General features: G+C 47.2%; 1 protein-coding gene across 5 annotated transcripts in view; it reads left to right on the top strand.

Annotated features, from left to right (window-relative positions):
• LARGE1 (LARGE xylosyl- and glucuronyltransferase 1) overlaps positions 1-14,432 on the top strand; it is a 522,066-nt gene that overhangs the window by 294,844 nt on the left and 212,790 nt on the right. For all 5 annotated transcript variants that reach the window (XM_032416931.1, XM_032416930.1, XM_032416932.1 and 2 more), the window contains one exon: positions 5,590-5,761. In XM_032416931.1, coding sequence (XP_032272822.1) covers positions 5,590-5,761 — 172 coding nt within the window. The remainder of the gene's footprint in view (positions 1-5,589; positions 5,762-14,432) is intronic.

The raw sequence follows: 14,432 nt of genomic DNA, 5'->3' as shown, positions 1-14,432 counted from the left end.
GCAATGCCTGGCACCCAGGAGGAGCTCAGGAAATGCTAGACGATATTTTCTATTGTTCTCATTACTGGGGCATCCTGGTGCCTCTTGAAAGTCAGCATCTTCAAGAAGAAATGCACACCATTCCTTGATAAAACCAGCCCCTCTTCCTGTGTTTGCCTTGTCTGTCAGAGGTGGGAAACCTGGCATCATGTTGAGACATCACCTTCCTTCACATCCTTCCATGCTCATGTTACTACCCTGGCCAGGTTTTCTGAGTAACTTCTCTGTGGACCACCCAGCATCAGATGAACCCTAAAATCCCCTGCAGCACTTCATAGAAACTCCCCTTGGGGTCTGTCTGCCAAGGAACTGGCAGTTTGGGGAAGGTGACTTTTCCCTTGGGAGCATCCCCTGCTTCCTACTCTGCAAAGAAACCCTTAAAACCTGGGATTGCTTATGCTCCTTTGTGTAAGTGCGTTAGGTAGTATTCTTGGGCACAACTGCATTTTTGCTAATTAAATTAGAACATGCCGCTTAGAATGATTAACAGCCATTGCAAGGATAATTGTCCATTAAAAGAAACCTAACTTTCTTTTTTATTATTGTTTTAATTACATAAACCCTTTGGTGTGTTTATAGTGATGAAGAACATGCTAGGTTATTGCTTCACCAGGTGTTGTCATCTTACAGGCTACTCCGGGGGGTCAGACCCTCCAGGTATCTGCAGTATGCCTCTGAGGATGGTCTTCCCTCTGTTGACCCCATGACTTGATGTCCCTGATTGGACTGAAGTTTATTGCAGGGTGGGAATGAGATTCGATACCAGTAAGGGTTGTCCCAAGACACTGTCCCAAAGGTTGCATGGGTGAACATTTCCACCCACTCTGGTGGAAGGTTTTTTTTTCTTTTGGTTTGTTTGTATATTTTATGTTAGTAGGTTTTTCTTCCTAAAACCAAAGGTGTACAGTCCAACTTGGAGATCTACCAGAGGAGGCTTTGAGTTTCCAAGATCTCAGTTTGTGATTTTGTTATCTCTGTAAGAGAAACACCTGGGTGGTGCAGTTGGTTAAGCCACCCACTCCTGGTTTCAGCTCAGGTCATGACCTCAGAGCCATGAGATTGAGCCCCCATCGAGCTTCGTGCTCAGCAGGGAGTTTGCTTAAGATTCTCTCTCCCTCTCTCCCTCCTGCTGTGTTCTCTCTCTCTCTCTCCCTCCCTCCCTTCCTCTCTCTAAAATAAGTAAATAATCATAAAAAAAAATTCTATGACACCTGGGTGGCTCAGTCGGTTGAGCATCCGACTCTTGATTTTGGCTCAGGTCAAGGTCTTGGGGTCATGGGATCGAGTCCCCACTCAGGCCCCACACTCAGTCTGCTTGTCCCTCTCCATCTGCCCCTCCTCGATCTCTGTCTCTCTGTCTCTCAAATAAATAAATAAAATAAAAATCTTAAAAAAATAATCTAGGAATATAGGGAGAGGTGATGAGTGACTTCTTTTCCTCCGACAAAACCATCTTCATTCCTGACTTCCCCTTTACTATCAAAGGTAGCATCATTTCCTGCTCTTATCAAGCTCAACATCCCGAATCATCTGAGCCTCCACAGTGCTGACAGACCTTCACTGGGAGAAGCGAAGTGGCCTTTGCAGAGGCCGGCTGGGCACCCAGCATCAGGCTGGATGCCTTGCCATTCTCCCAGCAGTATTGCAAAGTGAGTGTTCCAAGCCCCCATTTTGCAGATGAGAAAACAAAGCCTCACAGAGGCAAAATGATGGAACTGGTGCTAAAGCGCGGGCGTTGGGGCTCGACAAGGCACACCTCTCCCATTGCACCGGACCGACCCTGGGCTACAGCAGTTACGGATGTTTCTGCTGCTGGTTGCAGAAAACGTCAAAGGTAGGATTTAAACCCTAGGCCTGGTCAGCTCTGCAGTCATGCACGTTCATCATACATTTTTTGAGTAATGACTATGTTGTTACCACAGCAAAAATGACATCGTCCCTGCTTCAGGGACTTCCAGCCCAGAGCTGGCGAGAGACATGGAAAATTAGACACAGCGTGAGAGCATGCTGTGCTAGAGGAAGGGAGGCAGCTTGCTCAAGGAGCCCCTGCCCAGCCTGGGGCCCTGGGGAGGTGGCGACTGGGGCGGGGGTGGGGGGTGCCTTCTAAGCTGAGGCTCGAAAGAAGAGCAGGATTAGACTAAGGCAGGGGTGGGGGACATATTATATTGTACTTCTAAGAGAGAGGGCCATTTCTAATAAATGTATCTGCTTCTTACCACACGTTCTTTCCCCCCATAGATTCCTCGGTTTTCTTTCTGGGGTTTTCTCTCTGAATACAAACTCGTCCGAATGCTTCCTTTACCTCTAATTGAACACTCTGACTTAATTGATTATGTATTAAGTCGGGGACTTGGGGCGACATTCCGGCCTGGGCTCATGTTGAGATTAATTTATTCCTGTCGTCCTACTGTTCGGTGATGCATCTGAGTGCCTCACATGTGTGTTAAAAATAAAGCTGAGAGTCAGGGCAATCTAATTATATGGCTCAACCCAACGCTCTGGTGTTCATTCTTCACCAAGCTCTCCTGCTTTGATGGTAACCAAAATAGATGAATAAGTTAATCAAAGGTCTGATTAAATAGCACAGCTCTGCTGCGTGGACCCATGATTGCCAAGCTTCAGTTCAGGCACATCCTCAGGGGAGAGGAGCAGCTGAGCTGAGTTCCAAAGGCTGGAGCTTTCATGAAGAAGAGTTTTTTAAAGCCCACTGGAGGCCCTTAACTCAAGGAGCCCCCGGCCCTCAGATCTAAGCTGATGGCGCGTCAGGATGCTAGCTCGAAAGGAGGGATGATGTGGCTTGGGGAAGGAAGGCAAACCTTCCCTTGGCCGATTCTGACTATCGCTTTGCATCTTACCCACTGAGGGATTGTAGACAAATCACTCACCTTCCTGTGCCATTTGCCCATCTACCCAGCTGTCCATCCTTCCGTTCGCCCACCCGCCCACCTCACAGATAGCATGGTGGTTCAGCAGAAGGCCTTGAGCTATGGTCTTGCCATCATTCGTTCAGTTCGGTGACAGGTTGAGATCACGTTCCCTCTGTGTCCAGTTGGGTTTGTACGGAGGTGTGCCCCAGTGGGAGAGGGGTGGGCAGGAGGGGAGAGAGGCTGAGTGAGAGGCCTCCCTGCTCCGGCCCGTGAAGTTGCCACAAGTCGGCCGTGGCCCTCCACCGAAGTTCGCGGCTCCTGCCTTGTGGCTTATTCATACGTCTTCCCAGGTGCAACACGGTTCCTTGCTGCTGGTCCTACGCGTCCGTTTCAGTCAATAGTTCTTTTATTGTCCCATTTTCCTCAGATCACCCAGTTTGGGTGTGCTGTTTCCACCCACCCCCTGACAGTACAACACGCAGTACAAGTAACTGCCTTTCATAGACGACAGAAACTCAGAAAGGCCGGACGAACTTGTCCAAGGTGACGCAGCCATTAAGTGACACCGGAATCTGAATCCACCTGTGCCTGACTCCAGAACCCAAGGTTTAACACTGTGCCACACACCGCACCCCCTTCAGTATGAAGCAAACACTTAACACACTGAGGGGGAGTCAGGAGAAGGGTGGGAGCTTCTGTGGGCTCAACCCTCGCATCCTTCCATCTCCTTTGATTTTTCCACAGACCATGCAATGGAAGCATCGTCTCCTTTTTATAGGGAAAGAAACTGGGGCTTAGAAAGACCAATGCCTTGTATGGGGCTGGGGTTCAGATTTTGGCTTTTGTCTCTGCTTTCCTTCCTCCATGCTGCCCGGGAACACGGTGATGGGGACAACAGACAGAGTTCAAGGTTCTTCTCCTGAGACTGACACGTGATGAACAGTTTTGTCCACCGGTTTATGTTTTTTCTTCCCCCCCTCCACCAGTCAAAATTGCACATGTATTGAGAGGATAAGGAGTAGCTGACATGGTATTTTCAAGTAAACTGAAGATGAACACAGAACACGGAGTGGTTTTCAGGGACGGGCTGGATCGTGTGAGTTACCACGGGAGTCCTTTGTCATAGCTTTCCTAAGGCAGTGTCTGTGTCCCTGTTTTTCCCACCATCACCGATATTGGTATGTTTAAAAAGAATGCGATGCTTGGTTTTTCTTTACAATGATAGTAGTTGCTTATTTTAAAAAGTTGAAAAGTGTGATAAAATACATATGTGTGGTGTGTGGGTGTATACATATCTATTTATCTAGAGGAGGGACCCATCATCCCCAAAATGACCACTATTAGTATTATGATTCCATGCTTCTATTTCTTCTTTCTCAGCATAAATTGGGATGGATGTGTTTTCATGTTGTTTGATTATACGTAGAGGTTATTAAGCAAAAGAAATTTTAAAACTTACCTTTTTTCTTTTAACATCACATGCAAGATTTTTTTTTTTTAGTACATCTTAATCTAGATTGCTCATAGCTCTAGATTGCTCATGCTATTGGATTTAAAAAAGCATGTTTTAATTAACTGTCCAGTTTCAGGGCATTTGGATTGTTTCTTTTATAACATGGTGATGAACATCTTTGGGAATAAAACTGGTTTCTCGTTTTTAAATGTGACTTTTTTTAGAACAGTGTCCTCAGAATGGACTTATAAGGACAAAAGGGGTGAATGTTTTTTGGAATTTCAATAAGGCAGCCACATTTTCCGCTGAAGAGTTCCATTATCAGTGTTAACTTCTTGAAAATAAGTGTGCTTTGGCTTGGACAGATGGCAGCTCCCCGGAGCAGCTAGGATGGAGCCCGTACCCATGGTTACTTTCATATATGACCTGTACCTTTGAGAGCTTTCAGCATACTAGTATGTATTATTTTCAGCCTTGCCTTTGGGTACCAAGTGGTACCGAGATGTGTGACTTGCTGACAGATGTACCCACTTGTGGGACCTTGGTGTCCTGTTACATCGTGGATTTCAGTGCTGACTCTCCGTAGGCTGTTCATTACTCTCTGTGGGTGTGTCTTCTCTTGTTCCCCAGTGAAGAGTTTTGCGTAGCCTCTGACCAAGTCCTTCTTGTGTGCTTGAGAACCAGGAGACAGAGCAACACTAATTGCTTCAATTACAGCTCAAAAAAAAATAGATAAGCATAAGCTTGAATGAGGCCACTAAGGTAGCAGTCTTCAATGACAAACAGAATATGATTGAAACAAATAGATCTACCTTGGAACAATTAGATACTATTTGAAAAAAAAAAATAGAGTATGATCCAATTTTTATACTTTTATTCTTTTGTAACATAGTCCTCTTTTCTCCAGTGAGCCTATATAATTTCTATAATAAAAATTTTATTTAAAAAAAATCTGAGCATAGCTTCTGCAAATAATAGTTATTTCACAAATATTGCTTTTCCTATCCCTTGATTCAGATGCATTTTCTTCCAATAAACTTCACATGCCAAACCATAAATTACATAAATAAATCTTTAAGAAAATTTTCATTTACTCAGCAAATTTTTACTGAATGCTTTTTTATGTCCCAGGCACTGTTTATAATGTTTATGCAATAAAATGAATGTAATGATTCTTTTTTTTTTTTTTTCCTTTTTTTTTTTTCTGCTCCTCTTCCCTGCCTGGTGTAGTCTGAAGTGTCCTGGATCCCCAACAAACACTACTCTGGCATTTATGGTCTGATGAAGCTCGTCCTGACCAAGACTCTTCCCGCCAGCCTGGAGAGGGTCATTGTCCTCGACACGGATATCACCTTTGCGACCGACATTGCGGAGCTATGGGCCGTGTTCCACAAATTCAAAGGTAATTGTAGCCCCATTTCTTCCTGGTATCTTTGAAGGTGTTGTCATGCCAAGAAGAATGATTGTATTTTTTTTTTTTTAATGTGAGGCCCGCATTTAATGAGGTCATGCTGGTGAAATGGACAAGGAGTTACAAGTCTAGTTAAGTATCAACTCTACTGGCATTTGAAGCATGTTCGAATCAAACTGGAGTTGGTTTGCGTTTCTTTAGTAAATGAAGAGGTCATGTTGGTGTTTATAGGAAGAACCCAATTTAGGATGCTTTGTAAGAGATAAATGTCAAATGTGTATATTTGGTATACAGGTAATTGAGTGTTGACTTACCTGCATTTATCAGTTTCGGGTTTTTTTTTTAATCCAATGATGCTTTGATTGCCGAGAAGGGCCTTTGAGTGGGTGGAGATGGGTATTGATTATAGTGTTGGAAAATGTTCTTATGGCTTTTGCTTTCATTAATGTTGTGGTTTACCACTTTAAGGAGGTATATAAGTTTGACTTTATAAGACATTCCTTCTTGTCTAGTTAGTTTTTTCTTAGCCATCACTGTAGTTCTTGTCACTGCCTCAAGGTGTATGAGATTACGTGGTGGGGAATTGTGAGCCCAGTTGGTGTTACTTGACTCTGGCATGGATGCATGAGGGAAGTGACAAGTTAGCACAAATCTTGGGCTTTTATTTTAATCCCCCTTCCAGATGTCTCCCTTAAAATTGCATTCTCACAAGTTCTTCTCTATATTAGACAAATGCAATGAGAGATAAATTTGGGAGTGAGTTTTTTTTCTTTATTTCTTAGTTTTCTTTTTAAAATTGCATTCTGGCTTCCGTGTTTAAAATCTCTCCTCCTGCTTCTCTGGAGCTCCTTATCCTATGAAGGTGAAATACTACTCAGTGATATAAAATCACTGCATTTTCATAAATCACAGGATATTCCATGGACAGAAGAGTAAATTCCTCACCTACTCCAGTCTCTGCCTGCTTCTTTCAGGGGGGTGGGAGGTGGGAGGGGACTCTTAGCTCTAGGCTAACTGGAAAAAAAGTCCTCAGCATATCATGGGGGAGGCACTCTGACCCTCAGGCTCTTTCCCTTGTCAGGATCAAAACTTACTTTCCTTTCCCGTGTCAGTAATGACACTAAGAAAGACGTCATTTAGCAAAACCGTTGAAACTGAGTGTGTCTCCGCTCTGGTCTCTTCTTCATAGAATGTTGGGATCTGTCCTTTCAAGTCACAAGGAAACTGAAGCTTGAAGGCATGCAGGGTTGAGACCAGGGTTGAGACCAGAATGCACATACGTATGCTTCTGTGTGCATCTCCTCTCAAGTTCCCCCATCATTTCTGCTTGTTTTTCTGACTGCATTGAACTCCTTGGGGACAGGTTTTTTGTTTTTTGTTTTTTTTAATTGCGGGGAGGGGCAGAGGGAGAGCGAGAATCCCAGGCAGACTCCATGCCCAGCACAGAGCCCAACATGGGGCTCGATCCCATGACCCTGAGATCATGACCTGAACCGAAGTCAGGAGTCAAACGCTCAACTGACTGAGCCACCCAGGCACCGCTGGGGGACAATTTTTAAGAAATAATTCTGTGATACTCACATTTTCACACTTATGTCCAGTATTCAGTGATGTGTTTATTCAGCAGACTTATTGCATCTCTGCTGGGTGTCGCTGGTATGCTGGGCTCTGGAAATAAAGAGATGAGCAAGACTGAGAGTTACCACATCTCCTGGAGGGGATTGGAGAAGGCAGCTGGGAGGGCATCACGGGGGAGGTGGTTATCGTGCTCTGACTTGCTGGAGAGGCGAAGTGGCTGTGTGCAGTGAGTGCCCACATTCCCCTTCGGGAGTAAAGGACTTTGACTCCAGCTCCTGGGAGTGCAGCCCCTTGGGGTAGGGCCACAGGTGAAGAGTCACATGCCTCTGGCCACACCCCCTTCCTGGGGAAAGTGGAATCTTGCAGGGTCAGCTGTGACAACCCAGTCACAGCTGGATTTCTCCCTCTGCCTGTCCTCTCACCTTCCCTTTTCAGATGCCTTTCCCAAGACCACTCCCTAAATTAACCTCTTGCAGGCTGACTTCCATATCAGAGTCCTTTTCCCCAGAAACGCAACCTGCAATATACATGTAAAGCTACAAGTCTCTCTTGGAGAAGTGTAACTCAGCAAACTCCCTGGAACAGGTGGTCACTAATTGTAGTGCTGTAGCTGGGAAATCCCATTTATTCTGTCCCAGCTAGGACCTGCCAGAGTGCTGGTGGGGTTCTGAAGCCAATAACAACAATAGTATAATCGTGGTGTTAAATCTCCCAATATCATCTGTGGAAGGGGAGGCTCCCAAGGTGCTTGCTGGCCCAAGGATTGGGATCCTGGGGCAGAGCAGAGTATATGGGCCAAGGTCAGGACTGGGATGGGAGCACTTGAATGCAAGGAACTGAGTTAATGGGCTGCGTTTTATTTGTTTGTGCTCGTATTGGTTTATTTCTAGCACTTGTTAGGCCCCTGCCGTGCAGAAGAATGTGTTAGATGCTGCTCTTACCTGACGCTGTCCAGAACACAGCACCTGCCTTCAAGGAGCTCACCAAAAAGGCAGGCTGCCTTATATTATCACCAGCAAAGGAGTATAAAAACATCTGAGGTTTTCCCATGCCCACTCTTAACTTTTCTGGGAAAATACGGAGGTGAAAGAAGATAAGTAAGCTCTTCTCTTCTCCATATGGCACTCTTTTGGACAGGTTTGGTTTTTTAGGGTTTTTTTTGTTATTGTTTTGTAATTATTTTTTTTCTAAACTGGAACGATTAGAAGCCAGGTCGTGGGAACAGGAGGAAAGCCCCTGAGCACAGACCCATGAATTTAGAAAGCTCTGATCCAAAAGGGAGAGTTTCCTCTCTCATAAAGGCAATTGCAGTTGGCATCCTTCACCGTAAACATTTTGAGTGACACCAGTGCAGTTTTTGGCCTTGTTCATTTTTCTCTGTTTTACAACAGCTAGTTATCTGGGGCTCTTGTGTTCAGATCCCATATGCTTGACTCCTTAATGGTGCTCTGAGATCCCCCTCCTCTAAATCCCTTACATGGAGACTCTAGTAAGAAGCCTTTTAGTAAGGGCTTCGACCCCCTCCCCCCACCTCTGCCATGGGCAACTTTGTGTGCCTCTTGGGGATGTCCACGTGCCCCCAGAGCCTTGACTTCCCCTAAATGGCAGGTGCCTCCCTACCCACGTCAGCAGTCTGCACCCTTATCACCAGCTGTGACTGCTGGAGAATTTTCAGATCCACTGATTCTCAGCAAAAAGAGTTGGATGTGCCACAGATGGCGAGAGTGAGGAGCCACCCATTCAGTCATGGAACTGAGCTTCGTAGTGGCCAAACTGTTTCCTGACTGTTGGGAATGTTGCAAGAATAAGAGAAACTCAGCCCCTACTCTGGCAAGTGTATATTTGAGTAGGGAGAAGACTGATAATAAACAAATAAAATATATAACATATTAGATGGTGATTAGTGCTTGCTCTGGAGGAAATTGATGAAAGCAGATGAGGAATGTCTCTATGTGCACACGCATTGTTTTAATATTCAAATACGGTGGTAATGGAAGCTCTTACAAAAAAGGTGACATGTGGGGCACCTGGGTGGCTCAGTCGGTTGGGTCCGACTCTTGATTTCAGCTCAGGTCATGATCTTAGGGTCATGAGATTGAGCCCTGCGTCATTTTCTATGCTCAACGTGGAGTCCATTTAAGATTCTCTCCCTCGGGGCGCCTGGGTGGCTCAGCCATTGGGCGTCAGCCTTCGGCTCAGGTCCTGATTCCAGGTCCTGGGATCGAGCCCTGCATCGGGCTCCCTGCTCAGCGGGAAGCCTGCTTCTCCCTCTCCCACTCCCCCTGCTTGTATTCCCTCTCTCGCTGTGTCTCTCTCTGTCAGATAAATAAATAAAATCTTAAAAAAAAAAAAAAAAGATTCTCTCCCTCTCCCTCTGCCCTCCACCCCCATTCACACTTGCGTGCACTCTCTCTCTCTCTCTCCTTCTATCTCCCTCTCTCTCTCTCTTTCTCTAAAAGAAAAGAAAAAGGTGACATGTAAGCAGAAACCTGAAGAAGTTGAGAGAACAGGCATGCCAGGGTGCCTAGAAGAAAGTGGAATAGTGTCCTAGGCATAAGGAACAGCACATGTGAAGTTTTGGGAGCCTTGTGGCCTGGCAGGTTTGAGCAATAGGATGGAGTGAGCCCAGGATGGACGCAGGCTGATGGGTCAGATCAGGGAGGTCTTCTTTGTCAGGCAGAGGGAGGATTGTGCCTGTCCCTTCAGTGCTAAGGGCAAGCCATTGTGCAGCTCTGAGCAGGAGTGATGGGACCTGTTCGATGTTATTAATGGGTCATCCTGGCCGCCCATCTGAGCATAAGAGGAAGCAAGGAGACCATTTCCGAGACGGGGCAGCCACGGGGCCCAGGTGCTGCAGTGCAGGTGAAGACCCCGTCGTAGGAGGGGTACGTCTCGGAGGGGGAGGCATCAAGATGTTCTGCTGGCTGGACGTGGGGGCGAGAGAGCAGAGTGCAGGATGCGTACTGCACCGCGACTGCGCGAAGGCGATCTTGGTGTGGGACCCTTTAAATTTGAAATGCCTAAATTGGACATCCTCATGGAGAGGGTGAGGAGGAGGCAGAGAAACGAGTATTTGGAAAGCAAAGGGAAAGTACTATTTCCTAAGGACTTCTTCTGTTCCAGGCACTGAGCTGGAAGCTTTGTGCATTTGAAAAACAGAACAAACTGGGCCCAAGAGAGGCTAAATAACTTTTCCTGTTCAAAGAGCTCCTCGCAGCAGAACCGAGGCCTGGACCATCTGGCTGTGGAGTCTGCACTCTGCTTCCTGCCTCTCCGGCTTCCTGATGGCCTGGGGTGGGTGGGGGGGCGCTCATGGGCCTGGGGGTGGGGGGCTCGCACCTTAGTTCGGCTGTGCCCCCAATCGTGAGTCCTCCACCACCCCTGAGCCAGCCATAGTTTTGCTGCACAAAAATTTGGAAATAATACCTGATTTTACAATATGAAGGGGCTATTATGAAAGCGTAAATAATAAAGGTACCCCCATAATTTGAAGCTTTTAGAAGAACGCCGTGTTCAACGTACTATTTTTATTCTTGAGAAGAAATGCCTTCCCTTTAGGAAGAGTCTGTTGCCGCAGCGTAAAGCTCTGGACCCCAAACAGGTCCGGTGGGCGTATCGAGCACAGGGGCACGTCCCCCTGCTCACCCCCATTGTGCCCCAGTGTGGGCAACTATGCCACACCAGTGGATATTTTTTGAGAGCTAACAGACTCACCGTGGACTAACTACAGCTAACATTTTTAAGCACTTACTCTGTGCCAGCCACTCTGTGAAGCACTTTATGGTGAAACTCATTTAATCCTTACAACACTCCCGTGAAGTACTAATGGTGAATGTTTCCATTTTAAAGATCTGGGACCTCACGCTTGGGAAGGCCAAGTAGCATGACCAGCGCCTCAGCTCTTAGGCTGTAGGATCAGGATTTGAACTGGTGACCCGACTCTAAATCCTGTACCCTTTCCCCTGCCCCTACGCTCCCTAGAAGAGCAGATGGTGGAGCTTAGAGTCTGTGGAGAGACCAAAGTTAGATAGAGGACAGCGGTCTAGGTGACGACAGGAACCAGGTTGTAGAAGGCATTCTGAGAACAGCACTATGGAGGCAAAATCAGGGCCGTGGAGACGTGTGGTTTTCCCAGGAGCTGAGAAGTAAAATTTTGGTTTCCAGAATCCTGGCCCAGCTGGTGACATCCCAGAACATCATCTGTAAAGTAGCTGTGAGCCCCAAGAGCTCTACTCATGCACTCATCGTGGTCAGTAGAAGGGTCGCAGAATCGGGGTCATGCTGTGACCATGGGCGGGTTACCTGACTTCTCTGGGCTTCAGTGAGCCAGGAACCGTGCCAACAGGGTCTTTGTGAGGAGTGCACGAGATAGCGTGCATTATTGTTCCCCTGTCCCATTTTTCTCTAAGGATTCCCGCCAGAGGGTGTGGGGTAATGGCGGACATCCTTAAAGTGTGTCTGCTCCATTACCTTGCAGCTTTGTCCCCAAAGCCATCGAGAGGCTGGGGTGGCTGTACGTGTAAAATAATGTGGAAACGCTGAATATGAAAAGCCTTGAAAGTACTACTTTTGAAAAGACAGTTGCAGAACTTCTGTGATTATAATCACTTGCCTTGGAGGAGTTTTTAGAAACTCTTTAACATTTCTCCAGGTCACATCTTTATTTCTTATCTTGCCTGGGCTGCTCCTCCCTCCCGTCTCCCCTCCTTCCCCCCCTCCCAGCCTCCTCCCTTCGCTTTGTCCTTGGAACTGGTGGGAGTAGGAAAAGCCTTGCAGAGGAAGACATGAGGTTTCAAATCCCTGCTGGTCTGCTTATCAGCAGGATGGTCTTAGGGTGTCCATTGAACCTCCCCACCTTGCTCCCTTACCAGTAGAGAGAACACCCTGACACTGTCTCACAAGGGTGTGGATTTGGGGAAGTGATCCTGGTGCCCAGTAGATGCTTTTCCTTCCTTATTTCCTTTTTCCTTTTCCTTCCTATCCTGTCTTATCTCATTTGCCCCTTTTCCTTTGACTTTCAGTCCTTCTCCTTTGCTCCCTTCATGACCTCCGAGTGAGGCTCCACACCTCCCTCCCTTACAGGGAATCAAAGATGGCCTTGGAGGACCACCACCCCACACAACCTCACGCTGGTGGGGTCTCCCTGAATAAAGCTGGCCCTCCTTGGCCAGGCCGGCTCTGGAGAAGGTACGCCTCACCTCATGGTCTGTTCCCACCTTCCTACAGAGGCTGTTTTGCCCCAGAGAAGAAAAGCAGAAATCTTAAAAAAGATACAGAGTTTCAGATGAGGTGCTTTTCAATGACTGGGACAGCCAGTGTCTGTGTGGGGGGTGCTCTGTTAGTGCCGAAGGCCCCGGGGTTCTGCTGGGATGGGGTGAGGCTCCTCTGTGGGGTTTGGGTTTCATATTAGACTCCGCTCAGAGGCTGGGGCATGTCTTTGCATCTGTACGGTGGTTTCAGACATTCTCCTGCCCTCCTCCTATTCATAACGTTCCTGCCTCACCACTAGTGTTCATCATTTCGTTCAACCTTTAATGCCTAGCTGATTTTCCACTTGGAAAATTCGACGGCCTTTTACATTATTGCTCCTTGTACGCTTGTTTCTTTTGAGTCTGTTGTCTCCTTCCACTCAGAGTCCAGGAGCTAGCTCTTTGCTTCTCTCCTTAGATAGATCTTCATGGACAAGATAGATATTCTTGTCCATTGGACAAGCTGAGATGTTCACCATTGGGGGAACATCAAGGATTCAGTTCCTGGCGAAAGTGGTGAAGACATTTTAATGATTTTTTTTTTCCCATTAACTTTGAAGGGGATCTGCTTTCTTTCACTATATTAGAAAAATCCTTCCACTTCCCTGAGCCTCTTTTCTCTTGTTGTTCTATGAAAGTAGGGGAATAAGACAGCAATCACCGCCCCCGCATAGGTTTTATTTTGGTAGTTAAGTCGGGAAATGACTCTGCCTTGCACACTACTTCCTCGGTGATCATTCCCTTTACCATTGGCATCTTTGTTTTCTTCTTGTTCCTCAACCAGCAGCTCCGGAGAGTTAGGGAACAGAAGCCCGCCTGCCCCCCTGCCCCCCCTCGTTCTGCCTTCCACATGCATTCGGTCACTCGTTCTTTCATTGATTCATTATGTCTGGAGCCCTTGGAGCTGCCCCAGGCCTGGGAGATCAAATCATAAATAAGGCAGACCCAGTCCTGCCCTCCCGGGGCTCATTTCTATTACGTGCTTCTCACGTGTCAGGCACTGGGCTCATGCCCTCATAAAAGTCTCTAAGTATCTTGCCGAGATGATACAGCAAGCTCACAACAGAGCCCCGACTGCAGCCACGCAGGCCCCCGAGCCCCGGCTCTTGACCACTAGGTTCTAGGTCCAGCGGAACACACGGTTACATGAAAGTCTGCAGGTACCTTGAAAGGGAGAATCACATCCCCTGGTCAGGTGGGTTGAGGGGGTCAGGAAGGCTTCTGAAGGGAAGAGGCATGACGACATTAGCCTCCGTGTCCCCTCCCAGGGAGAATGCCACACGCAGAGGCCCGAGGTCCCCAGAGAGGATGGTGCAGACAAGCAGTGAAAGAAACATTGAATCTCCTCAAACAGACTGGGCAGGCTCCTGCCTCGGGTCCTTTGCTCTGATATCCCTCTGCCGGGAGTGCTGGTTTCCAGATCGCTCAGTCTGCTGCCACAGCTCCCTGTAGGTCTTGGCTCAGATCTCAGCTTCTCAGCTAGCGTCTCCCTGATTGTTCCCTTCCATCCTGCCACCTGAGATGCCAGCCTCTCGCTCCCACCCTGCTCTTTCCATGTTCTTTATAGCACCCATCACCTTCCAGCCCGGCTTGCAAGGATTTGTCGCGATGGCTGACCCCACCCACTACACCACAAAGACCCAGGTACCTGGATGCACCTGGCTTCACCTGGTTATTGTGTGTCTTTCCTGCTGATGCGTAAATACTGCCTTTGTCTGTCTTGTTCCTGAGACATTTCCAGCATCCAGAACAGTGCCTGGCAGATAATAGGTGCTCAGTAAGTATTTGTCAGATAAATAAATGAGCAAGTAAAGCATGTGATTCTAGGTGATTTG

Source organism: Phoca vitulina, unplaced genomic scaffold (genome assembly GCF_004348235.1).
Source record: "Phoca vitulina isolate PV1807 unplaced genomic scaffold, GSC_HSeal_1.0 scaffold19, whole genome shotgun sequence".
NCBI classification, from domain to species: Eukaryota; Metazoa; Chordata; class Mammalia; order Carnivora; family Phocidae; genus Phoca; species Phoca vitulina.
The sequence above is the reverse complement of the archived record's forward strand: the minus strand, read 5'-3'. Positions and strand labels throughout refer to the sequence as shown.